The 27,322-nt window shown below is 51.6% G+C and overlaps 2 protein-coding genes across 4 annotated transcripts in view; one reads left to right on the plus strand and one right to left on the minus strand.

The window, feature by feature from the left end:
- Positions 1-460: 460 nt before the first annotated feature.
- Positions 461-7,767, minus strand: NIP7 (nucleolar pre-rRNA processing protein NIP7). 3 transcript variants are annotated; one of them, XM_076072890.1, is made up of 6 exons: positions 7,485-7,767; positions 6,919-7,056; positions 5,579-5,717; positions 3,842-3,982; positions 2,203-2,336; positions 461-1,103 (listed from the first exon to the last, which is right to left on the minus strand). In XM_076072890.1, the coding sequence occupies exons 1-5, from the start codon at positions 7,538-7,540 to the stop codon at positions 2,217-2,219; spliced, it is 594 nt and encodes a 197-aa protein (XP_075929005.1). In that variant the 5' UTR covers positions 7,541-7,767; the 3' UTR covers positions 461-1,103; positions 2,203-2,216. The 3 variants fall into 3 exon arrangements, with proteins under 3 accessions (XP_075929005.1, XP_032824223.1, XP_032824224.1); XM_032968332.2 differs by having other exon boundaries at positions 6,919-7,005; positions 7,485-7,763; XM_032968333.2 differs by lacking the exon at positions 7,485-7,767 and adding an exon at positions 7,180-7,456 and having other exon boundaries at positions 6,919-7,005.
- Positions 7,768-8,593: 826 nt separating this feature from the next.
- The window catches only part of TMCO4 (transmembrane and coiled-coil domains 4), a 29,884-nt gene continuing 11,155 nt past the window's right edge, over positions 8,594-27,322 (plus strand). The window contains exons 1-7 of the mRNA XM_032968330.2: positions 8,594-8,799; positions 15,225-15,393; positions 18,088-18,274; positions 19,167-19,194; positions 19,620-19,752; positions 23,192-23,289; positions 26,884-27,027. Coding sequence (XP_032824221.1) covers positions 8,760-8,799; positions 15,225-15,393; positions 18,088-18,274; positions 19,167-19,194; positions 19,620-19,752; positions 23,192-23,289; positions 26,884-27,027 — 799 coding nt within the window. The 5' untranslated portion in view covers positions 8,594-8,759. The remainder of the gene's footprint in view (positions 8,800-15,224; positions 15,394-18,087; positions 18,275-19,166; positions 19,195-19,619; positions 19,753-23,191; positions 23,290-26,883; positions 27,028-27,322) is intronic.

A 27,322-nucleotide genomic window follows, 5' to 3' on the forward strand; every position in this document is an offset into this window, starting at 1 on the left:
AGCCACTTGATTGAGCTATCATGTGGCCAGGTCGCTTCTGAAGAGCTATATAGCTCGGCCTTACATTGTTACAAAATAGTTTAGCTTTTTATAAATTGTATTAACAAACCACGGTTATAAAGGGACCCCTTAAAACACTTAACCTGTTTCAGAGCAATGGAAAGCCCCCTGGTTAACTTATTTGATTAGACGTTATTTTCAGCAAAACTGCCAAGGCAGATGTGCAGCCTCGTCACAATCCCCAATCACTAGGGGTGGAACGTCACTTCACATTAATCATCCAATAGCATGAACGGGTGTGTAAACGTCGGAAGGTGCGCTGGTTTGCTCCCGAGTTTGGGGAAAGCGACCAACCATAAGCACATGCAACGTGCACAATTTAAGTACACAATCATGACATCTATCTTAACCCTCAAACCGCTTTTTACATCATCAGGCAAGCAACGACAGCAACCCCGTGTTCACGTGTCCAGGGCCTCGAGTTTATTAAACACTGTACAGTGGGAGAGATCGATTTAACAGAAAATGAAGTTTTGCTCTGGTGAATTAAGGTAACATGCCGTAGATCAGTGCAGTCGAGTTGCTTCAATTTAGCAACCCTATGGAAATGTAAATATAACAGCTGTGTTCTCCCCACAGTGGGCATTTCCGAATCCAAAGAATGTATACTAGAGGAATCCGATGAGCTATAAAGCTCTTTCACAGATGTCCAGTAGATAAAAATGTGCACCAGTCAGCAATCCTCATTGGGACTTGGCACTGTATTCGTGATCGGAGGCATTTGTAGAAGTGTTGCATTTAATGAAATGTAATATACACAAATGTAAGTATAGCAGAAACAGTTGAAAACGGAAATTGGCAAAAAATATACGCATTTGCCTATTGCAGATTGTGACCTTCCCTTAACGCTTGAGGAATGCTCTTGCTCCCTCGGGAGTGAATCTTTTAAGCCCCCAGTATGTATGATGGCGGTGCAGATTCGTCAGCAATCTGGATTTTTTTAACTTAAATCGCCAACGTTTTTTATATATATAGTATGCGTGGGTTTGTAAAACAGTTGCATTCCACTGAGTTGTAGGAATCTCCTCCACATTCGAGTTATTCTGAAAAACACAGGCATTCATCAGAAATGTTTGCATACAAAACTCTCCATCGTATCATGATAGACCCGTTTACCTTGGTAGTAGCCCTCTTATGTGTAGGCGTGTCATGAATGCTACAACTGTACATCTGCACTTCGATGACTGTAGTAAAAACTCAGAGAAGTTGTTATTATAATTAGCGGGTGCAGTGGTGGGTGGCACAGTTGTGAGCACACTACACTGAATCTGGTGACATGGGTTCGATTCCTGGCTATGGCTAACACAAGTGGTGAGTGATATGGACCGGTCATGGCCCTTCTCTCCCTTCAACCTGTCCTGAGTGTACAGCCTGCCCATCGTAAGCATTGCTAGATGAAAACCTCATGCAGGTCATGGGTGCTTACTTAGTGTTGCCAAGTGATGCATATATCAAGGTTCTGCAATCTCCCTTATTTTTCTAAAATTAAATCTCTGAAATGTTTAAACAGTAATGAATTAAAGATTCCCCTCCCCCCCATGAGCCGCCTCAATGGCACAGCAGTCGGTGCTGGGTTTAAGTCCAGGTTACAGCCGCCCGTGATTAAACCACTTTCTCTTCTACAGCCAGTTGCTGGTCACCACTGATCAGGCTTAACCCATGGAATTAACGCAATCCCCAATCACGAGGGGTGTGTAATGATGCATTGCTTCAGATATCAATGCTGACGAATGCTCACGGTGCACGCATTTAATCACTTAGTTTTAAACGTATTCATTTTAAGAACCAAAATATTTACACTGGAGGAATCTGACGAACGACAAAAGCTCCTTTTCAGTCTGCTGAATAGTACACAGGACAACTATACAGCACTACTGCGAACACCTTATTGCTTTGCATGTAATGGGTTCAGATCACCAAAATCTATCTCACTCACGACCCCTCAAGTCAAAATAATTTCATGTGAGGACTGAATCTTTCCAAGCAGTAATCACGCCACAACAGTGGCTTTTCCTGTGCCAGAATCCTTGATTCGAATCTCGACATTTAATAACAATTCTGGAACATCGGCCAATCGTTATGCCCCGATAACCGATAGGCCATCCCTTGCCCCTTAACCCTCTTCGGGTCGTGCTCGCTCACCTGGGTTGGCACGCTCACGTGAGCGTATCCTCACAGCGGATGTACTCCCCAATGTCGGCCTGCTGGAACACCGTCACCGACATTGGGTCGCAGCGGCGGCACTCCTGCGTCGACTTGGCGGCGACGCCAAAACCCTGCAAGGTGGCGGTGTGACAGGGACAGCGGTGATAACTACGCTAACATCGCCGCACACAGCATCTCTACTTTCACTGTTTTCATGATCACCCATTTCCGTAAGTTTTTTTTTTATTAAATCGCGTAAATGTGTCATTAAATTCACCACCACCTGCCACAGCCAATTAGTAATGTTTGCCACAGCCAATCAAGTTTGTTACAAACCCTACGAATTGGCTGCAGCAGGTGGTGGCGGGTTTAACCGTATATTCATTCCATTAAATAAATAAAAAAAAACTCATGGATAATAGCGGTCGCGAAAACCTACATATAAACTTTTTATTCTACCAGGTAAAGCCCAATGAGCTATTGGCTCAGAGATGTGGCCTCTGGGCGTCGTCGCTGCCCCGACTTGCGTTCAACAGGTCAAATAAAATCGCGCAGCGTTGTGGGATGCTGTTGACATGAATGACGCAATGTAAAAATTAAAGTTGATTATTATTAGAAGAGACCTGGCCACAAATGATAGCTCAACAAAGTGAAAATGTATAGCAGCCAAATAATAGAATTGCGTGATGTTGATTCTAAATGTGGAAAGGGGGAAAATAAACCGGGAAAACCCGGAGAAAAAAAGCCGCATGATCACGGAGAACATGCAAGCTCCAAATATTACAGGTGTCTGGATCGGGATCAAACCCACGATATTCTGCACTCCCCTGCGATCGTACTCGCCATACCAGCAGGGGCGTCGCACCAACACCACTGCCGACAACTACTCATTACACGCAGCAAGCCATCGCACACACCATCTCCTGAATATAAAGACTTGTGCATTATAGGAACACCCTGGGTTTTCTAATAAATTGGACATTAGTTTATTTTGTTGAACTGGGCGAAAACTCAAGAGACCAGGGGATGAGTAATTTGCAAGTGACCTGGGGCATTTAGTCTGCCAGTAGGGGGCGACGATTGCTATGCATAATCCCAACAGTTATTTGCGGGTAATTTCACAAATGTGGACGCAGATGCTAGCACAATGGTCTACTCTTGCAAATAGCAGAGTCTTTAAACTTTTTCAAATAAAATCCCGCATATGGTTAAAACAGTGCAGTAATATCCAGCGTGGCCCACTGGATTCGAATCGTGAATCTCTGCAACAAAGGGTGAACGTGCGATGCGTTCCAACAGGCCAAATAAATGGACTTCCATTCAATCGGCCAACAGATTAAAACATCTTTTCACGCGGAGACGCAAGTAAAGTTTTATATTTCTTTTTACACGCAAGTTTATTTTTCCCACAATTGTATTCCAATTGTGCTAATGACACGATGTAACAAGTAGGAAGGATCCGTTCCAAACTCTTGCAGAGAAACTGCATCTCACCCCACCCCCCCGCCCACCATGTTATCAAATGGCCCGTTTAAGAAGACATTGCACAACTACTTCTGAGATACCTTAAATCGCGCACGCACACGAACGCACACGCTACCAATGGGACCTCTTCGACATCCGTGGCGGAGCTCACCAGGGGCACGTCGGCCATGGAGTAGACGACGACGCCCTGGTACTGCGGCGTGTTCTCCGTGATGCGGCCGAGCCCCGCCTTGAGAACGTGGTTTCCGTAGAGGAACGACTGCTCCGAGCTGGGCTTCACCCACACTTTGTACTGCGACACGCGACAAACGCAATTACCTCGCCGACCTCATCGGGGGAACCTGAAACCATCATCACGCGAACTCCTGCCCATCCTCAAAGCGGCAGCTTTTGGTGGGCCGTTGAACAAAAACGGTAGTTACACCGCAACGTGCGCTTTTGGATGCGCTTCAGTGGCCGTCTGGAACGCTCTTCCTTCCCATATTAGGAAGCCACTGGAACTATGCACTTTTAAATCTAGATTAGCACGGTTGGCTACGTACGGGGCAAAATAAATTCAACATACATACAAACAAATGCACAGAACAGCGAGCGTTTGCGAGCTGATAGCCACAATTCACAGCTGACATGTCTGAAAGTGACCGCTTAACCAGGCACGCGCAAATCTGTGGCTATAAGACGATCACGTTCGAGAGGTTAACATAGCCACTCGTGCGATCCAACCGGTAACAGTCGTGCAATGTCACGGGCTTGGCGTTATTTGCCGCTCTCAATAAAGATTCCGATTCCCACCCGTCACCTGTAAATGAGACGTCACCCCAATATTCCGATCCCTCTACAGCCTCCCAATGCAATCCCAGATAAATGTGAATATCCTCCATGGCCTCGCTCCTGCCTACCTCTCATCTCCCTCTTAACTCCCCTCCGTGTACTCTGCTCCAGCAACCAAGGTTTTCTGTCAAGGCCCCATAGTTAACCTTCACCCATTCTCCTTTGGTGCCTCCATAAACTGAAACTCCATTCCCTCAGCCATCCGTGCTGCTGACACTGTTTCTGTTCAAGCTTAGACATTCTTGTCCCTCCATAGTCTGGAGCTCTCGTCCCCCAGCCGTCCGGTGGTGAATTAAGTAAAAAAAAACAAGATTGCTGACGAATCTGCACTGCCACCATATATACTGGGGGCTTAAAAGATTCACTCCCGAGGGAGCAAGAGCATTCCTCAAGCCACGGTGGCGAGATGTTAACTACCTTGCCTGGTATACAGGATATCGTGGGTTTTATCCCGACCGATGCCTGCATGTTTGGAGTTGGCCTGTTCTCCCTGTGGCCTTGTGGATATTTCTCTGGGTCCTCATGTTTTTCCCACCACATTTAGAGACGTCCGTTTAAGAGTATTTTTAGCTGCTATAAATTTCCACATGGTAAGCCACTTTTGCAAAGCTATCATTTGTGGCCAGGTCACTTCTGAAAACGAGCTATATGGGTCAGTGGGCCTTAACTGAGAAAATAAAATCGTTTATAGTTTTATCATTTATTTAAGGTTGAGTCGACCTAGGCAAGGCCCAGGACCGGGTTGGTAGTAAAAACAGCAAAATCTTGGGACTATTCAATGGAACATTGACTCCGAATTGTGACGATCTGTCAGCTCTCTGGAACAGCGGGAGAGAAGCGAGTCTCTACAACACCGTCCGAGTAGAGACGTTCCCCCTTTAACTCGAAATCGACGCGAGCCTTGCCGAGAGGATCGCTAATCCGGGGACAAGCAGCCCCTTGAGTTTTACTTTAAGCCCAAGCTCAGGGGGGACCTTCCGTTTCCCCTGCCTCCGGCCGACTGCTTCTTGTGTCCCGCACGGCCTCTGGAGTTTGCGCGAGTGTCCGCTCGCCGCACCTTGGCATACGGCGCGAGGAAGTCGAGCGCCGTCACGTGCAGGCGGAACTTGCGCGTCTTGGAGAACTTCCCCATGCACGTTCCTACGCACACAAGGTGCTCGCGAGCCACGCTCGTCGCCATCCGCAGCAGCTTGTCGCTGAGATTTTCGCGAAACGCAGGCAGGTACACGACAAGCAGCACACGTGGTAATTAGCGACGCACTTGCAAAGCAGCGGTTTCATTTCTGCTGCTACTCTTGGCCACACCAAATTGCGGGGTAAAATTGACGACCGAGGGAAACTGCAGAAGAGGTGAATGGCAATTCAAGCAATGTTGAAGTTTAACTGCAGAATATTTTTTTTTGTTTAATCATGTGGTCTCGTTTATTGTTTATTTGGTCTTCATTCCGTAACAGGTCCCATGGTGCTCGTGGCTGTGTCCTACGCGATAAAGCAACATTATACTGGTAGGAACGAAGTTGTAAACTGAGTGTACCAGCCTGCAATAGATTAATGTGTCCGTCCGTCCCCTTTCAATACTTTAACGAAGTGAAATCTCGTGCTGTTGGGGTGTAAAATCAGCAATAGACAGCGCAGAGACTTGTCCTACCAGCCCACCCTGCAGGGACCTGTTTCAACAAGCCCGACTCCGCTGACGAAACCCTGAATGTGGAAACCTGTCCAGATTTTTTCAACTTACAGACTCCATAAAACACTTTGGTCGAGAGGTCGAATTACTTCCCGCCCCCCCCCCCGCTTCGTGCGGAGACCAAGTTATAATATTTACATCATTACAGTTGGGTCAAGAGTTCACACTAAATACTCGTAAACCATCATCTGGTCTCGTATCTTAGAGTTGGATTACCGCTTACGGCTAACATCAATGGCAAGTCACATCGGAGCCGGTCCACCCCCTTCAACAGGCCGCACCGAACAGCGTGAAGTGTGTTGGCCTTCAAAGCTCATTTATAAAGTCTATTAACTATTTAAACGGTTAATGTCCGAAAGACACCAACCACTCCGATGAGCACGGTTGGCTACGTACGGTGCGAAAGAAGCTCAACAACATCCGCCATTCGCCACAAAGCGGCGGTGACGTCGCGGCATCTGTGCCAGGCCAGGTGCACCGAGGCCATGAAGAACGTCGAAGGTTTCGCCCACGGCTCACGGGGCAGACCCCAGGTGCCACGCGTTGACCGACCGACTGCTGCGCGCTCTACTGTGCCGACTCGCTACACTTTATCCGCCCCGGCGTTGTTGTGAGCGTCGCTCTCCTCCCGCCCTCCGTTGCTGTTGTGAGCGCGACCGCCTTCCAAATTGCCCAGCAGCGAAGTTCAACGTTACGGTACGCATGCATACCTCATGTAGTACACGCGCTCCCTCTGCAAGCGAAAGCAGTACGACCCATCGGGTCTGTCCAGAAGCATCTTCACATTGTCCCCGACGCTGGCGACGAGACGAGGCAACGACGCGCGGCCGAGTTTAACGCACCGTGGACTAAAAAAACGCAGCCAGAAACATTCCGTTCAAAAATACATTTGCTAATCTCAACTGTAAAGTTGGTGTTTTGCGTTAAAACGATCGATTATTTAGTAGTCATGCAAAAGAGACTCTTCTTACGGTGTACAGTGGTGCGAAGACCATATTCGGAAATGATTTCGACGGTAAATGTAGGCCTACGTCGCGAGAATACCGGCCTCTGCTCAATGTTAGCCAGGCGTGGGTTCAATTACGTAATTCGTAATGAAACGTTATCAGAAATGTAAGCATGATCTACTCTATAACAACAAATCTGCTGTTGCAACTGTAGCTACAATTGACCCCACGTCTCGCTGTTAGGCCGCAGCTAGCCCTAGGCGACGTCGCTTTAGCCTGAGCAATACACAAACGCCGTCCGCCCACCCTACCCCACCAGCGCTCCTCACTATTTGGATAACTTCTCGAACAGAGCCTTCGTCTCTTCCTCCGTCAGCGGACGCATGTTTCCTCGGACTCTGCGACGAAATCTCCACTCGGCGGCTCTGGCAGAGAGCAGCGAGCAGCGGTCAGCGGCGGCTGCGGCGGCAGAAGAAGTCGAAGCCGGGCGAACGCTCGGCCACGTGTCGGTGGACCCACGAGGTTGGCGGAGGCGCTCGCGCGCGTCGATGACGCAATCACCGCTCGCCGATGACGTCACGAGGGCATCGGTAACAGATGCGCCCTCATCCCCAAACCCCACCCCACCCCCAAAAAAAAGAATAAACCGGTGACGCGTTTGGCGTCGAGACCCCAGCAGCATCATCCGGGAATCAAATTCTAATTGCGAGCGTCGTTGCGGAGATTAAAAGTCGCAAAAGTTGATAAGCGGGCCAACGTCTCCGTATAAAGCTGTCCCTTCCAGATGACAAAAAATTACGCTTCCGGTTAACCGCGGGGCCTTCTGGGAGTGAGTTACGAGAAAATGATGTCACCGGGCGTGGGGAGGGGTGACGTCATCGCGCACAGCGGCGCCGTGACGTCACCGCGCTTGATTGCCCACGCGCTCTGACGTCATCTTCGGCCCGCGCGCGATGGCGTCATCGACGACCCGCGCGCGATTGCGTCATCGACGGCCCCCGCGCGATGACGTCTCCTCAGAATTCCGACGCCGTGCGCGATGACGTCACGAGGCGCGCACGTGCAGGGGGCAGGGGGCCCGGTGTGGGGGAGAAAAAAAGTTAGCGGCCGATCGCGGGGAGCGCTCATTCGCAGCGAGAGGCGGGGAGAAGAGAGGGCAGTGAGAGAGTGGGGAGAGACAGGGAGTGGGGAGAGACAGGGAGTGGGGAGAAAGTGGGGAGAGACAGGGAGTGGGGAGAGACAGGAAGTGGGGAGACAGAGTGGGGAGAGACAGGGAGTGAGGAGACAGAGTGGGGAGAGAGAGAGAGACAGGGAGTGGGGAGACAGAGTGTGGAGAGAGTGGGGAGAGACAGGGAGTGGGGAGAGACAGGGAGTGGGGAGACAGAGTGGGGAGAGACAGGGAGTAGGGAGAGACAGGGGAGTGGGGAGAGACGGGGAGTGAGGGGACAGAGTGTGGAGAGAGGGAGTGGGGAGAGAGAGGGAGTGGGGAGAAATTGGGAGAGGACCGGGGAGGAGAGAGTTGGGTGAGAGCGGAGAGTAGGCAGGGAGAGAGTGGGGAGAATTTCCCGTGGAACTTATTTCAGTCTCCCTCCACGCGCTGGGCGATGATGGACGGAGGTGGACAAGATGCGGAGAAGCGGGAAGGTGCGCGCCTCTTCCCATACCGACACTCACCCCAACACTCACCCCAACACTCACCTCAACACTCACCCAAACACTCACCTCAACACTCACCCCAACACTCACCTCAACACTCACCCCAACACTCACCTCAACACTCACCTCAATACTCACCTCAACACTCACCCCAACACTCACCTCAACACTCACCTCAACACCTATCCCTGCACTACCCCTAACACTCAACACCTATCCCTGCACTACCCCTAACACTCAACACCTATCCCTGCACTACCCCTAACACCTCAACACCTATCCCTGCACTACCCCTAACACTCAACACCTATCCCTGCACTACCCCTACCACTCAACACATATCCCTGCACTACCCCTACCACTCAACACCTATCCCTGCACTACCCCTAACACTCAGCACCTATCCCTGCACTACCCCTAACACTCAGCACCTATCCCTGCACTACCCCTAACACTCAACACCTATCCCTGCACTACCCCTAACACTCAACACCTATCCCTGCACTACCCCTAACACTCAACACCTATCCTTGCACTACCCCTAACACTCAACACCTATCCCTGCACTACCCCTAACACTCAACACCTATCCCTGCACTACCCCTACCACTTCAACCCCTATCTCTGCACTACCCCTAACACTCAACACCTATCCCTGCACTACCCCTACCACTCAACACCTATCCCTGCACTACCCCTAACACTCAACACCTATCCCTGCACTACCCCTAACACTCAACACCTATCCCTGCACTACCCCTAACACTCAACACCTATCCCTGCACTACCCCTAACACTCAACACCTATCCCTACACTACCCCTAACACTCAACACCTATCCCTGCACTACCCCTAACACTCAACACCTATCCCTGCACTACCCCTAACACCTCAACCCTTATCCCTGCACTACCCCTAACACTCAACACCTATCCCTGCACTACCCCTAACACCTCAACACCTATCCCTGCACTACCCCTAACACTCAACACCTATCCTTGCACTACCCCTAACACTCAACACCTATCCCTGCACTACCCCTAACACTCAACACCTATCCCTGCACTACCCCTACCACTTCAACCCCTATCTCTGCACTACCCCTAACACTCAACACCTATCCCTGCACTACCCCTTACACTCAACACCTATCCCTGCACTACCCCTAACACTCAACACCTATCCCTCCACTACCCCTAACACTCAACACCTATCCCTGCACTACCCCTAACACCTCAACACCTATCCCTGCACTACCCCTAACACTCAACACCTATCCCTGCACTACCCCTAACACTCAACACCTATCCCTGCACTACCCCTAACACCTCAACACCTATCCCTGCACTACCCCTAACACTCAGCACCTATCCCTACACTACCCCTAACACTCAACACCTATCCCTGCACTACTAACACTCAAAACCTATCCCTGCACTACCCCTAACACTCAACACCTATCCCTGCACTACCCCTAACACTCAACACCTATCCCTGCACTACCCCTACCACTCAACACCTATCCCTGCACTACCCCTAACACTCAACACCTATCCCTGCACTACCCCTAACACTCAACACCTATCCCTGCACTACCCCTAACACCTCAACACCTATCCCTGCACTACCCCTAACACTCAACACCTATCCCTGCACTACCCCTAACACTCAACACCTATCCCTGCACTACCCCTACCACTCAACACCTATCCCTGCACTACCCCTAACACTCAACACCTATCCCTGCACTACCCCTAACACTCAACACCTATTCCTGCACTACCCCTAACACTCAACACCTATCCCTGCACTACCCCTAACACTCAACACCTATCCCTGCACTACCCCTAACACTCAACACCTATCCCTGCACTACCCCTAACACTCAACACCTATCCCTGCACTACCCCTAACACTCAACACCTATCCCTGCACTACCCCTAACACTCAACACCTATCCCTGCACTACCCCTAACACTCAACACCTATCCCTACACTATCCCTAACACTCAACACCTATCCCTGCACTACCCCTAACACTCAACACCTATCCCTGCACTGCCCCTAACACTCAACACCTATCCCTGCACTACCCCTAACACTCAACACCTATCCCTGCACTACCCCTAACACTTCAACACCTATCCCTGCACTACCCCTAACACTCAACACCTATCCCTGCACTACCCCTAACACTCAACACCTATCCCTGCACTACCCCTACCACTTCAACCCCTATCCCTGCACTACCCCTAACACTCAACACCTATCCCTGCACTACCCCTAACACTCAACACCTATCCCTGCACTACCCCTAACACTCAACACCTATCCCTGCACTACCCCTACCACTTCAACCCCTATCCCTGCACTACCCCTAACACTCAACACCTATCCCTGCACTACCCCTAACACTCAGCACCTATCCCTGCACTACCCCTAACACTCAACACCTATCCCTGCACTACCCCTACCACTTCAACCCCTATCCCTGCACTACCCCTAACACTCAACACCTATCCCTGCACTACCCCTAACACTCAACACCTATCCCTGCACTACCCCTAACACCTCAACACCTATCCCTGCACTACCCCTAACACTCAACACCTATCCTTGCACTACCCCTAACACTCAACACCTATCCCTGCACTACCCCTAACACCTCAACACCTATCCCTGCACTACCCCTAACACTCAACACCTATCCCTGCACTACCTCTAACACTCAACACCTATCCTTGCACTACCCCTAACACTCAACACCTATCCTTGCACTACCCCTAACACTCAACACCTATCCTTGCACTACCCCTAACACTCAACACCTATCCCTGCACTACCCCTAACACTCAACACCTATCCCTGCACTACCCCTAACACTCAACACCCATCCCTGCACTACCCCTAACACTCAACCCCCATTCCTGCACTACCCCTAACACTCACCTCAACCCCCACATCCCCTACACCAACCTCTACCGCTAACTTTCAAACACCGACTTCGCTCTGACCCCTACGCCGACGTGAATCCGCACAGCGCCCTAGACTCTGACCCCAGCTTGAACCCTACTCACGGTGACCTTTGCCCTCACCTTGCGCAGTAAACCCTTTTGCGTTCCGCAGGGGTCTGTCTGGAAAGTATTGGCTCGCTCGGGCACACCACATCGAGTATTATAAACATTCACACTCGGGTTTATTGGCTCATGGTTGCATGCTTTGGTCTACCGGCCTCTAGACCATTAGTTATGAGAGAACTATAAACCCTCACCCTACCCTGACTATCCCCTATCATGCCCCTCACTCTTACCCTACCCCTTCCCTTACTCTATCCCTACCCTATCTTTACCCCATCCCTACCCTATCCCTATTCCTTATCCTATCCCTCGCGCTTACCCCACCCATTGCCCTATCCCTACCCTTACTCAGTCTACCCTATCCCTACCCCTATTCCTTATCCTATCTCGAACCCTTACCCTATCCCTTACCCGATGCCGCACCTCCGATTAGCACGGTTGCGAAAGGAGTTCAACATACTTGCCTCTGCACGTTACCACAAAGTGGGTGTGAAGCTCACATGTGACGCACGTATCATTCACCCCTGTGACTGCGAAGGTACACCACCAGACTTGTCATATCCACTGCTGGATGAAGGCGTTTGTAAGCCGTTAGGTTTTTTGTTGTGATAAAACTCTTGCATTCGCGGTAGAGAACCAGTGGTGTCTGCTGTAATTGTCTCTGTGAACCTGCAATTGTCTGGCTTCTGAGAGTTCCAGTGAGACAGCCAGCGAGACAGCCAGTGGAACAGCCTCTGAAACAACATCTGATACATCATCTGAGACAACTTCTGAGACAACCAGTGAGACATCCTCTGAGACATCATCTGAGACAATTTCTGAGACAGCCAGTGAGACAACTTCTGAGACAGCCATTGAGATAGCCAGTGACACAGCCAGTGAGACAACTTCTGAGACAGCCATTGAGACAGCCATTGAGACAACTTCTGAGACAGCCATTGAGATAGCCAGTGACAGCCAGTGAGACAACTTCTGAGACAGCCATTGAGACAGCCATTGAGACAGCCAGTGAGACAGCCAGTGAGACAACTTCTGAGACAGCCAGTGAGACAACTTCTGAGACAGCCATTGAGATAGCCAGTCACACAGCCAGTGAGACAACTTCTGAGACAGCCATTGAGACAGCCAGTGAGACAACTTCTGAGACAGCCAGTGAGACAACTTCTGAGACAGCCAGTGAGATAACTTCTGAGACAGCCATTGAGACAGCCAGTGAGACAACTTCTGAGACAGACATTGAGACAGCTTCTGACACAGCCAGTGAGACAACTTCTGAGACAGCCAGTGAGACAACTTCTGAGACAGCCAGTGAGACAGCTTCTGAGACAGCCTCTGAGACAGCCAGTGAGACAACTTCTGAAACAGCCAGTGAGACAACTTCTGAGACAGCCAGTGAGACAGCTTCTGAGACAGCCAGTGACACAGCCTCTGAGACAGCCTCTGAGATGGGTTTTGCATTGTCCATTGTCTCATTATGAGCGCAATGTGAGTGGCTATCTCGGGGTAGCTGGGGTCACAGACACTTGCCCCGCAGTTGGAACGAGTGAGTTCAAATCCTAGACCACGGTAACATGACAGAACCACCAGGCTATCCGGCTTCTTGCGGCAGTGGATAGACCATGTTGCACCCCTTGTATGAAAAGACCTCCGATGGATGGTCTGGCCTCATGTCTATGGAACGTGGAATGTCCTCCTTGCCCTGCCCCCTTGCCTGTTTTTATCATTTTAAATACATGTTTAGCTCCCATTTATCAATCCACTGCTGGATGAAGCCCCCCCCCCCCTCCCACGCCTTGTCGGTCACGGGACAGGGGCAGCTCAGGAATGGTTCAGATATCACTCACCATGGCCCTGATTCAGGCGTAGGTCGACCGGGTGATTTGTATGTGTGTTACAATATATTGGTTGATAGTTTAGTGATTACCACATTGGACTTGTAATCCAGAGGTCGTCAATCATTCTCCCGGGACTGCCGGTAAAGCAACCACCAGTTTTCTCAGATCCCAACGCCTCTTCCCAGCAGTAGTAACGGGAACACCGCAGTGGATGATTGGTAGATCCCAACGCCTCTTCCCAGCAGTAGTAACGGGAACACCGCCGTGGATGATTGGTAGATCCCAACGCCTCTTCCCAACAGTAGTAACGGGAACACCGCAGTGGATGATTGGTGGATCCCAACGCCTCTTCCCAGCAGTAGTAACGGGAACACCGCCGTGGATGATTGGTAGATCCCAACGCCTCTTCCCAACAGTAGTAACGGGAACACCGCCGTGGATGATTGGTGGATCCCAACGCCTCTTCCCAGCAGTAGTAACGGGAACACCGCCGTGGATGATTGGTGGATCCCAACGCCTCTTCCCAGCAGTAGTAACGGGAACACCGCCGTGGATGATTGGTGGATCCCAACGCCTCCTCCCAGCGGTAGTAACGGGAACACCGCCGTGGATGATTGGTGGATCCCAACGCCTCCTCCCAGCGGTAGTAACGGGAACACCGCCGTGGATGATTGGTGGATCCCAACGCCTCTTCCCAGCAGTAGTAACGGGAACACCGCCGTGGATGATTGGTGGATCCCAACGCCTCTTCCCAGCAGTAGTAACGGGAACACCGCAGTGGATGATTGGTAGATCCCAACGCCTCTTCCCAGCGGTAGTAACGGGAACACCGCCGTGGATGATTGGTAGATCCCAACGCCTCTTCCCAGCAGTAGTAACGGGAACACCGCCGTGGATGATTGGTAGATCCCAACGCCTCTTCCCAGCAGTAGTAACGGGAACACCGCAGTGGATGATTGGCAGGCCGCACGTGGTGTGGTGAAGTGTGTGTACTCCCACGCCCTACCCAGTCGTCTCGCCAGTGTGGAAGAGTAGGCCAAATACTCTCTGCATGGGGTGCCCCTAGCTGCCTCTAGTGCAGTGTTCTTCATTGAAAGGCCCGTCGGCCGCTGGCGACCCCTGGTGGCCTTTAGTGCGGCCCCTGACACGCGCCCCCCCCCACCCCCCGACAATCCACAATTGTGAAAACACCCCCCATCATCATCGTGCTTCTGTCAAACCCCCAATGATGTCAAATGTGTGGCGGCCCTCATCCACTGATGATGTCTTATCGGCGAAAGTGCCCTCCCCCCCCTCCTCTGGAAATTAGTGAAAAACAACTGCTCTGGTAGAAGCCCGTTGCCAGCAGTGCCGTGAGAAATCAATTGCCGGGCCACACCTTTACCTTTTTCTATACAGGTTGATGATTGTTGACGGTAACGTTGGCGGTGCTTCCCAACTCGTTTTGCTCGCCCCCCCCCAACTTTGCCTTTGCCTCGTCCCCTCGCCGCGTGCGTCGCAGGCCGGGCGGCCGGGGTCCCGGGCGGGACGGTCGCGGCGGCGTGGGTGCCAGCGGAGCTCGCAGAGCCTGCGGAGACGGTGGGGAAGACGCTGTCGGACACGGGACGCTTCTCTTACGCAGCGCTCTGCGCCATCTCCCTCGCGTCGCTCTTGCCCACCGACAACCACAGGTGCGATATGATCATTGGTTTTTTTACCCTTTTAGCTGGCAACAAAACTGACACCTTTTTTTTTACAAGGAGTCATGTTTACATTGACCACAATACCTGCGGTCGGAACGCAAACAACAAACAACAACTCTGATAATGTATGTGGCACTGTCCTTGAAATTGATTGGTCCGCACCCGAGACAGCTTTCTTTAGAGCCTCGTCTCACATGGTGTTGGACCAGAAGACGCCAAAAGGCGCACAACTCAAAGACAATGCACCATCAGAGTATGAGAGCTCGGGGTAAGCATTTAGACCATTGGAAACCTCATTTGCCAGTAACAAAATATGATAATTGGTGCGTGGTGAGACGACGATGGCATCGTGGCTCAAACCCATTGGCGCTGCCACTACCACTGCCACCGCCACTACTACCACCACCGCCACTACTACCACCGCTGCCACTACTACCAGCGCCACCACAACTTCCAACACTTCCGCCACAACTTCCACCACCACCACTTCCACCACTACCAATACAGTACCAATAGCCGCCATTCGCCACGAAGTGACGGTGACGTCACCACAGCACCTGTGCCAGGCCAGGTGCACTTTGAGGCCACGTGGAGTGTCGAAGGCTCGCTGACAGGAGGTCACGGGACAGACTCGGGTGCCATAGGTTGACTGCCTGATATAACTGGCGGATGCATCAGCTGTGCCAACTACCTCCACCACCACTACGACCACTACCACCACCTCGCTACCAACACTTCCTACCCTCCACCAGGTTCCACAAATGTTGCACAGCTGTTGCACAGTAGGCAAGCAGCGGCCTCCACGATCTGCCTCAAGGGTATCCCGCCATCTGCTCTTAGGTCACTGAACTTACGTAAACCGCTGCAATGCCTGTCACGGTAGCCGGCCCCTCCACCACCCAAAATTAAAAACTAATTTCTTTAGATCTGTGTTTAGTTTATTGTCCTTCCCCCGCACCTCCGACTTGCACGGTTGGCTGCGTACGGTGTGAAAGAAGTTCAGCATATACATACGCACATACCCTGCACACACGTCCTATCCAGCGCGATGATATCGGCTCGTGCGCAGGAGCTAGGTGTATCTTTACGTTGCATGCCCACGGTATGGGGAAGGCCTTCATTCAGCAGTGGATTAATTGATCGTGGCTGCTGCTGATGATGATGATGACGACGAGGAGGAGTATACTGAAGATGATGCTGACAGAGTGGGCATGACTGAAACATGAAAATAAGGCAGTGGGAAGTGCTTTGTCATTCAGTTTTTGTTGTTTGCCATCGCTTTCACTTTGGGAGAAGTTAACATGCACACGGGTTTAAATATTAAACTTTTATGAACTCGGTCACTGCGAGGAATCGCGTAGGTTATCAAGTGTCACCGCCAAGGTGGAATTATTCCACTGAGATCCGGTTTGTTGAGTCCCTCCGTGCCAATGTTTGCTCAAGCTCGTCGGCAACTCTATCCACGGAAACCTAATGCAGATAGATTATCGGGCGCAATTATTGGCATGGTGGTTGCCTGCGGATGGAATATAAAGCAGCTGTGCCTCTTCTGGACCCCTACGTGAATGCCACGATTATCCAGTGTCTCACATCACTGTTGTGATGTCGCTGTCACTACTGGAAGCGTTTTAAGTGTAAACCTGCCGGGTGGCTCAGCTTTGGAGTGAGCGGCACACAATCGGACAGTTGCAAGTTCACATCTTGCTTGGTGGTTGACTCAGCCCATCAACGCAGAAGGGTTGATAAAATACAGGCCACTTTGTGAGAAAGTCAATAGTGGTGATGCTATGGATAGACTCACCCCGATGTAGAAATGTTGGATTTCCATCACTTGGCAACAGTAGCTAAACTAAAAGTAAACTATTTTTATTATACCAGCTAAGGCCCACTGACGGAGCCAGTGGAGGGGGTGGGGTAGCACGTGCCCCCCCAATGAGCCGATCGAAATTCATACTTTCGATCAGATCATTGGGGTTTATTAGTAATATATCGGCATTTTGCGACCCCCACTGCCACTGTGTAGCATATTGTTACGTGCCAGGGACTCTGAGATGATAGGATAATAGTCTGAGTCCATAATTGGCAATAAGTAACGGCAAAGCAGTTATAAGTGACTCAGAATTGCGCGCAGTTGCGTATACAGTACACGACTTCCCTGATGGCATTCACCTTCAGCGAGCGCGATGCCGATCACACAACGCAGTTCGAATTTGACCCTCGATCGATGGCTGCGCCATCGCCGCACACGCGTCGAATAAAAAGCAAGGGACAAGTCCTTACTTACTAACAACTCCTATAATTTTTTATTGCTGGAGGGGTTGCCCCCCTACCTGAAAATCCTGGCTCCGCCATTGCCCACTGAGATATATATATATAGCCTAGTGAAGTGGTTGAATCGCGTGAAAATTTATAGCAGCCAAATACTCTCCGCGCATGATTCTAAATGCGGAGGAAAAGACCGGAGGACCCAGAGAAAAATCCACGCGACCACGGGGAGAGACGCAAACTCCAAATATACAGCAGGCATCAGGGTCAGGATCGAAACCGCGACCTTCTGTATACCAGGCGAGGAAATTAACATCCTCGCCACCGTGGCGCCCATTAATACTGGTCTCTTAAGAGTTCTCTCCAACACCTTCCGGTTAAGCACACTTGTCAACGGAACGTGTCGTCCTGCTGCAGCGAGTTCCGTCAGCGGTTCACGACCTCGCTCACCGAGTGGCTGGGCCTGCCCGCGACGGTGCTGCCCATCATGGAGGCGTTCGCCGAGGGCACGGGCGGCGAGGGCTCCGACTCGTTCGTCGATCTGATCGCTCGGGAGCTGGGACCACGGTCGGAGAAGAGCGACGGGTTCATGCCGCTCATTCAGGTGCGCGCCTCGCACGTGTGCCGAGCCGTCTCTCTCGCGCCGTGGGAACGTTGTTACGAGGGCGGACGCGCGTTCGGGGACACTCTAAAGAGATGCGGACGATCGCGAGTGAACTCGTGACGTGGCTCTTTTTTGGTTTGCTCGGACGTTGCCACGACCCACAGGGGCACGGGGCAGCCCTCATCCTCCAGCAGGGGACGGACAAACCGGGCTCTGCATTACCGTCGTCGTAAGCGTGCCTCTGTGTGTACATCGCTTGTGGTGCACCTGATCGCGACAGATCATGTTTGCATGGATGTCCGTTGAACTTCTTTCGCGCACCGTACGTGGCTAGCCGACCGTGCTAATCGGGAGGACAACAAACTGTTTGAGCCTTCCGAGTAATTAGATGGGTAACCACCATGGATAAACAGGTGTTATAGGCTCTCGAGATACGTTGTTGGCAATAGAGGAAAGTGCAAGGGAATTTATTGCTGTAACAGTACTGAGTTGCTCCTGTGCCTATGCTCCAACCTGTTTACCAACCAAAGCACTGACCGGCCTGGTGAGATACAGTGAAGCAAGCTCCATGACTCGCACGGACTCGGGATGCCTTCATCTGGCAGTGCGTTTTACAACGGACTCTGCCTGCTTATGTACGTTTCGGGCGATAAGCAAATGAGATTTGTCGTGTCGTTTTGCGAGCAAGCCCTAATAACCGATACCGGAGCTGTGCCGGACAGCGACGCACGTTTGCTTCCCCTGTGCTCTGCCGGGCACAATTAAAGAACATCAATTGAAGAGTGTGAATGTTTTTTTTGACCGACCACAATACAGGATAAAACATTTTTTTTTTATCAGAATCGAATGCGATTAACAACGTCCATTGATTATCTCTGTCCGTCTCTTGCAGGACCTTGTCATGTTTGCGCTGAAGGACGGTGAGTGCAACGTGATGTCATCGGCCTTGATCATCATCATCATCAACCTTATCGCTCGCTCACATCGTCTTTGCTCAGATGTTAAAGCAAAATAAATATTTTGGGCGAATGTTAAACTTTGGGGGGGGGGAGTGGCAGGGAAATATTTTGCACGCTGCACTATAAACCTCGCGAGCCTGAGTGCGATTCCCAGACAGTTGGCTCACATCAGTCGTGACCAGTCCTGGGCCTCCCCTAGCTCGACTCAGCCTCAAGTGAGTACCTGGTGCGGTGTGTAAAAACATTGCCATTGGGAAGACAAAGGCAGCCGGGCGTGGTGCTGCCCACCCATCCTTCTCGTGTGCCTTGCCGGGCTTCATAGCTGCTCCCTAACAGCACTTGCCCCAACAGTCTGGTAAGGTTATACGGAGGATATTTGTGCGCAGGCTGTTATGACGCCCGGGCGCACGTCTTGGTGCGTCACATCGCCTGGCTACTCCATGTCCAGCCCGAGGATCTGGAGGACTTTGAGGACACTGTCGTCTCAAGCCTCAACTCCACGCCAAACGAGGAGACGCCGTGAGTGACCGCCCGTGCGCCCGCCAGCTCCTCCACCCCCTCGTCTCTTAGCGGCAGGAGTGGGGAACCTACCCTACGGCCCACGGGCCGGACACAGCCTGAGACTTTTACTTCACACGACTCACGGGCAGCCACGTGGGTCCAGCCACCACTCCAAAACTTCCCGCAAACGATATTCTATCTGTCGCCACAAGCATCTTTAGCCGCACCGATCGGATATTGGGAGGGAAATTAGCCGCACTCACTTTTGTCTGTGGTAATGCGTGGCTCTGCCAGGGGGAAGTGAGAGCTCTATTAGGCCCGCATGAAGGGAAAAAAAATTCCCAGCCCTTCCTCTGCCCAGCCCACGATATCGTCCAGCCGCAAAGACAGCTGCTTGCCATCCTGACAGTTTGTAATTGGTGCAAACAGCTCACAAGTCAACTATCAAATAATTTTTTTCTGTCCAATCGTTTAATTCGAGGTGTAAGTAGCCATTCACCCGTAGGCGATATCGATTCGGTCCGAGGATCGATTCATTTTTGTTAACCTCGTGGTTAACGTAATGGCCACTCATGGCTGCCGGTGGTGGGGAGGGGGTCACGACAACTCATTACATGCAGTGTATCGTCGACACCATCATCGGGGGTCTAGCCACTGCTGGATGAAGGCCTCCCTAAGCCATCGCCATCTCTCACGGTCCCGCGATGCAACAATCTGTCCGGCGTCCGCACATGGGCACGTTTCATAGCTCTCATCTCTGCAGCGAACGTCATCTTGGGTGCGTTCCATTTTTTGGCTGCCACTCCCATCGCTGTGGCCACCGTCCATTGTCCCTCCATGTGACGTGCGAGCGATGCAACAATCCATCCGGCACCTGCCCACCGGCTGACTTGATTGCTCAATCTCCGCGGTGGACGTCGCACTATATATACACACACACACACACGAATCCGGCAACATCGATTGCTAAGACGAGCGTTTCGACACGACGTGGCTCTTGAGCTTAGCATAACACTTACCAATCGATGATACCGGCGCAACCGCCACACCCACTGCATTGTATCATCCATCCCTGTCGTCATTCCACGCTTTGCCTTTCTCGATTTGGCTTGCACCGTCACGTTCCTCGCACGTGGTTCTGGGAGGGCCACCGAGAGGCCCGTACCTCTCCCTGCGCGCGATAAGGCTTCTTCGTTGAGAATGTTGTTTCTCTCCTCTGTCGTGCCGCACGGACCTTGCGCTGGAGTTCCCACAACGTAAGTACACTGCCCCCTTGCTCCTGAACGCTTTGGACGCTTCGCCGTTAATCCATGTCCCCGGGGCTTACTTGGACGTACGTACGTTGAACTTCTTTCGCGTCATACGTAGCCAACTGGCGCCAATCGAATGTTTTGCCACGGGTTGGCTTATGACATTTCCTAAGCAATTGGAACGTATTGTTTAGGGGTAAATTGCGGAGGTGGCCAGGTTGCTTGGAGGTCGGAGCGCTGAGCCGGCACCGCTGAGACCCTGGGTTAGAATCCTGGCAGCTGCTCGTGGTTCTCGAGCGTATTGCACTGATGGTCTCGCATAAAACACATTTGGTTCTGGACTTCATTTGGCTAAATTTCAGGTCTGTGAATTAACTATCGGATCGACATGTCACGTGACGAAGATTGTCTCCGATATGCAGAGCAGGTGGGAAAGCGTTACCCCCTGCTGTCTGAAACAGAAGTCACTCGAACAGGATCCCAGATGTAGCTCTGTGATATCCGCTTTCGTGGGCCGTTCTCCAATATGAAGGGTCAGGCTCCTGCGCGAGAGATCCGAATGGATTCTTCATCTCTTGACGCTATGACGCCGAGAGCTCAGCCTGGATAAAATTGAGGTTTTGAATTTGGGCAATAAAAATAAAGAAGCAGAAATTCCGTTCGATAAACACCTCTGCAGCCACCTCCGCACAGCTGCGGCAGATCACAGGGGCTGCGGCTGGCCAATCGAACGCCACATCATCCATAGCACGCGCGGTCCGTTTGCAGTGTATTCGCTTGCAGTGCATCCGATTGTTTAATACGAGGGACACTTCGGACAAGTCATCCGCACAAGCGGGAAGGAACGACAGAGCTAGGCATGTGCACAGGCTGTGGCAAGTCATGGCAAATGTCTGTTATCAAGTCCTGCAAAGGATAACGATTTTTCTCAGGGCTTGATTTCTCACGTAATATTTTCTGGGTAGGGCTCCTCACCTCCTCCCCCCCAGAACCCCCCCCCCCCCCGCCCAACTCTACCCCCACTAACAGCAAAGGGAGGGAAGGGGTGGGTCCTAAGGAGCGCTGGCTGAACCGAAGCCTCCGTCGTTGTTCTGGTCATAGTGCCAGACGTGAGCAGTTGCTAGAAATGCCGTGTCAAGGAGAAGCGGGCGGCGTAGCTCGTTCAGGGCATCGCACTCCAGTTCACGAGGCCCCGGCTTGTCTCGGCTGCCTCCGGAGTGTGTGGCTTTCGGGAATGCGCAGAAAATCTGGACTACTACCTCGCCTGGCATATAGAATATTGTGGGTTCGATCCCGAACCTGATGCCCTGCTGTATATTTGGAGTTTGCATTTTCTCCCCCGTGACCGCGTGGAATTTTCTCCGAGTCCTTCGGTTTTACCCTCCGCATTTAGAAACGTGCATTCGAAGTATTTGAGTGCTTTAAATGTTCACGTGATAAGCCACTTCGTTGAGCTTTCATTAGCGGCCACGTCACTCCTGATAAAGAGCTATACAGGTAGTCCTCGACTTACAATGGAGATGCGTTACAACGACCCCATCGTAAGTCAAAAATATCGTAAATCGAAGATGGCCTAGCCTACCCAGGAGTCTTAAAGAATGGTGATAATTTAGCAAAACAGAGCAATTTACAGTACTGTACTGTATAAACTATATACTGTATGTAGTTATTAATTACAATACTGTATTGCACAGTAAAATGTAAAGTAAAAAAACAAGGTAAATTCTTAGCCTACCTATATGAACTGCAATTTAATAGAAAGTTTTTTCAGGAAGAAATCCTATCTGCTATAAAAAAAATTCAACATGCTTTGAAACACAAAAAACACGGAAAAAAATACACGCGCTAACACCGAGAACAACTTCACTCCGTCGACCAGAGTGTTGAGAGTGAGGCATCACCACACAAGGCGGGAGACGCTTACATCCCAGCAGCGTCCCAACGTACAGTATCGTACCTCGTACGCTGCTGCGTTTGCCTGCCGGGCGAAATTTAAAATATTTTACAATTGTGTCGTATCGCTATCGCCATCGTAAGATCGAAATATCGTAAGTCGGACCATCGTAAGTCGGGGACTATCTGTACATCTCAGTGGGCCTTACCTGGTAAAAATTTTATTATTTTGTAAATATGAAACGGGTACGTATATATACTTTTTTGTGGGTGCACTTTTGAAATTGACAATGGGCGACGTGCGACCTGTGCAGGGCAGAGCTGGAGGCTCGGAAGAAAGCCGAGAGGAAGAGGAAGATCAAGAGGTACCTCCTCATCGGGCTCGCCACCACAGTGGGAGGGACCCTGCTGGGTACGCATGCCGCGCGACCTCCGCGCGACCTCTCCGCGACCTCTGCGCGAGCTCCACCGACCGCCGCGCGAACGATCGACGCGCCGATCGTTCGCCGTCGCCTCGCTCGCTAACGACGATGACGGCGATTCGGTTGTTTCGGTCGAGCCTCCCTCCCTTACGCAGGAATCGTTCACACGCGGCAAGCGACTCGCACCTCGTCTAACAATGGCAGCTGTCCCCGTGCGGCACAAGGAGACTCGGCACCCGGCCTGCAGTCGGGAATCGCTCTGCTGCTGCGTGGGTGATTTTGAGCCGTGGCGCTGGTGCACAATTGTCTGCTCGTCTATAATAATAATGATGATAATGATGATTTACATTTGTAAAGTGGCCCATTTCATCCGGAGATCTCAATGTGTGCCGTGCGTGGAAGACCAGGAAATGACCAGAACCTGCTGGGTAAACGGCTAGAACTAGGCGGGCGGGCGGGGGGGTAAACAGGCCAGTTTAGAGAGGTGACCTTTCAAGACATCTCGCCGGGGTGGCGAGATGTTAACTATCTCGCCTGGTATGCAGGAGGTCGTGGATTTGATGCCGACCCTGACGCCTGCTGCTGTATATTTGGAGCTTGCATGTTCTCACCTGTAGTCGCATGTATTTTTCTCCGGGTCATCCGGTTTTACCCTTCACATTAGAATCAACAACATGAGTATTTGGCTGCTATACATTTCCACATGATAAGACACTTCGTTGAGCTATCATTTGTGGCCAGGTGGCTTCTGAAAATGAGCTACATAGCTTATTTGTCCTTACCTGGTAAAATAAAATAAAAATAGTTTAGTTTTAAATACAGCTAACGACTCTGATTGTCTTCTTAGCAAAGGCAAAGCGTTGTTACAAAGCCTGGGAGATGCACAGTGGTAAAATCCCAATCACCGCATTTACAAGTGAAGGTGATCCAAAGGCGATCTCAGAGACCTCGTTGGAGAATAAACATCGACCAGTTCCTGCACATCCCGGCATCGTTCTCAGTCATTGTCAAGTAGACGGGCGCCCATATTTTAGGGGTAATGCACACGCCACAGTATTAACCAGGGTGGCCCGATGGATTCGAGCCGCGGACCTCTGCGACGAGCGGCGAAGGAGCCGCTCCCAGGAAATGTGCCACCAGTGATGAACCACGCGCAGGTATTGTTGTTGAAAGGTTCCTCCCGAAGTTGGTGCGGTGCGTTCTTCAGACCCTCCGGTTTGCTGCCCCATGCAAAGCGAAACGCTCGATCATGACTTGGCCTTCCCTTCCAGGTAGGGCTCGGGAAGGGGGAACCTAACAGATTCGTGTTGTCCCGGTGTGCATCGAGCGTCCGTGGAGGTTCAAGTAATACTGACGCCTGTTCTGCAGGCTGGAGAGAGAGGGCGAGGATTGAATCTCGTATAAAATCAATGGCGAGGTCTCGTATGTACGTGTATGTATACGTACGTATGTTGAACTTGTTTCGGGCCTCGCGTAGCCAACCGTGCTAATGGGAGGTGCGGGGGAAAGGACAGCAAACTGAATACAAAAAGCAGTTCGTAGGCTCACGCAGATTCATTAAATATCGCCCTTTCGGGGATAAAATAAAATCATGCGAATCGGCCGATTCAATGCATCGTCACGATTCTGTTGCAGAGTGGAACTACCTTTCTTGCCTGGTGTTTGCCGTCCCGTATGTGTTGCGAGTCTTGTTTGTCCGGGTTTTTGCAAATTTTCGCTCGTTAGTTGTGCCATGCCTCGTGCGTATCGCCCACCGCAGGAATATGAGCACATAGTTTGCCTCCATTACGCAACCTATACTTAGACGGACCATGCAATGCACGAATCGTGAGTGTAAGATTCTATTTTAATGCGTCGACAATGCCATCCCTGCCGTGTTACACGCATGAGCACGTCGAGTTGCATTGAAATTCTATCGCTGATCATTTGTTGTCGCGCGCACGATTCGAACGCGTGTATTGCACGCGCCGCAGTACATTTTCATCATCGCCGTCGCCGCGCGTGCCTGCCACTTCCTCCGTTGGTCAGCCATTTCTGTGGTGGAAAGTAGGTAAAGGCGCAGCACCTGCAATCGCTGTATCACCCCACAGCTGGCGGAAAGGGACCTCCACTAGAGGGAGCTATAGAGAGCCCCTCTCTCCACATTGGCCAGGCGTCTTGATAAAGATGGGAGCATGCCCACACTTTACCCCACCTCACGCGAATTGCTGATCAGCTGACCGTGGAGTTTTCCATTTATGTTGCTGGGTGGACAGAGGTGGTGGTGGTGATTTAAAAAAAAAATTGCCCTCGCCGTTTCGACCACCGTTCACACCGCGGCTGCTTCCCTTGGTGGATAGCCTCGCCGATGAAAACTTTCCGCAGAGTGGCTTCCAGATCTCGATAAAGTCACGCCACCGCCGTCGTCGTCACAACCACCGCTATCGTCGCTCTTGCTAGAACAGGTGATGCACGCATCCCCTCTCTGCTTTCATAACTCAATAACCCACAATAGAGGGGGTTTTTTTGGGTTAGATCGCGTAAATATATAAATGTTGTGTCGTTAAAGCCGCCACCACCCGACACAGCCAACTAGTAAGGGTTGTCACGTAAACAGAACGTGGCCAATTCGTCACCAGTACAGCACACCGGTGTGTTGGAGAGCAAAGCCACAACATTTACAATGCGAGTACGACGTTTTGCCAGTAATTACAACTGGAACCATGAGGCGGACAGCCAGATTTCATCAACCCCACTAACCAAGTCGCTGTGTTTCAGCCGTCCAGTTGCCCCCACACAGAGTAATAATAATTATTATAATAATCACGCGAAATGTGATTTTGATTTTTTTGCCAGTTAAACGCACGATTGTGACCACACGATCGGTCATCCCATCATGCCTTGCATGCCACGTTGCATCTCGCTACTAGTGTCGATCATTGGGTCTCGCCAACAACACTTTGCCCCAACAGTTTGCTAAAGGTTATATGGGGGATCTTTGTCTTTGTGCATCTTCTATAGTACAGTAGTTGGCGCCCTATGCTACAAACCCGGCTGCCCGTGTTTGATTCCCACACACGGTCAAAAACCGTGACAGTTATCTTCTACGTCGACTCAGCCTTAAATGGGTACCTGGTGCTACGATTTGAAAACATTAGCACTGGGAGAAACAAAGGCGGCGGGGCATGGTCCTGGCCACACCATCCCCTCGTGGCGGCCTTCATAGGTGCCCACTCACAGCACTTTCCCCAGCAAGTCTGTTGAGGCTATACGGAGATATTTGTCTTGAGTGCGCGTGTGTGTGTGTGCGTGTGTGTGTGTACGCGTGTGTGTGTACGCGTGTGTGTGCCCGCGTGTGTGTGTGCGTGTGTGTGCGCGCGCGCGTGTGTGTGCGCGCGTGTGTGTGCGCGCGTGTGTGTGTGTACGCGTGTGTGTGTGTGTACGCGTGTGTGTGTGTACGCGTGTGTGTGTGTACGCGTGTGTGTGTGTACGCGTGTGTGTGTGTGTGCGCGTGTGTGTGTACGCGCGTGTGTGTACGCGTGTGTGTGTACGCGCGTGTGTGTACGCGCGTGTGTGTACGCGTGTGTGTGTACGCGCTCCCACAGGAGTGACGGGGGGACTGGCGGCCCCGCTCGTGGCCGCAGGTGCCGGCGCGGTCATCGGCGGCGCCGGCGCTGCTGTTCTCGGCTCCACCGCCGGCATCGCCGTCATGACCTCGCTGTTCGGCGCGGCCGGCGCTGGCCTGACCGGTGACTCGCGCGCTCGCTTGACTGACTCACTGACGCGCTCACTCACGCGCTCACTGGCTTGCTCGCTTGGACTGCGGTTAGCGCTGCACTACGAACCTGGCCACCGGAGTTCGATTCCTGCTCACGGCCAACATCAGCGACGATTATTTGAACCGGTCATGGGCCTCCCCTAGGTCGACTCGGCCTCAAATGAGTACCTGGTGTATAAACATCGCCACTGTGGAGACAAAGGCGGCCCAGCGTGGTCCTGGTACCCACCGCCTCTTGTGCCGTGCCGGCCTTCATAGGTCCTCGC

The sequence above is a fragment of the Petromyzon marinus genome, chromosome 39, assembly GCF_048934315.1.
Source record: "Petromyzon marinus isolate PM22_M1 ecotype Great Lakes invasive population chromosome 39, UKy_Petmar_22M1.pri1.0, whole genome shotgun sequence".
In the NCBI taxonomy this organism is placed as follows: domain Eukaryota; kingdom Metazoa; phylum Chordata; class Hyperoartia; order Petromyzontiformes; family Petromyzontidae; genus Petromyzon; species Petromyzon marinus.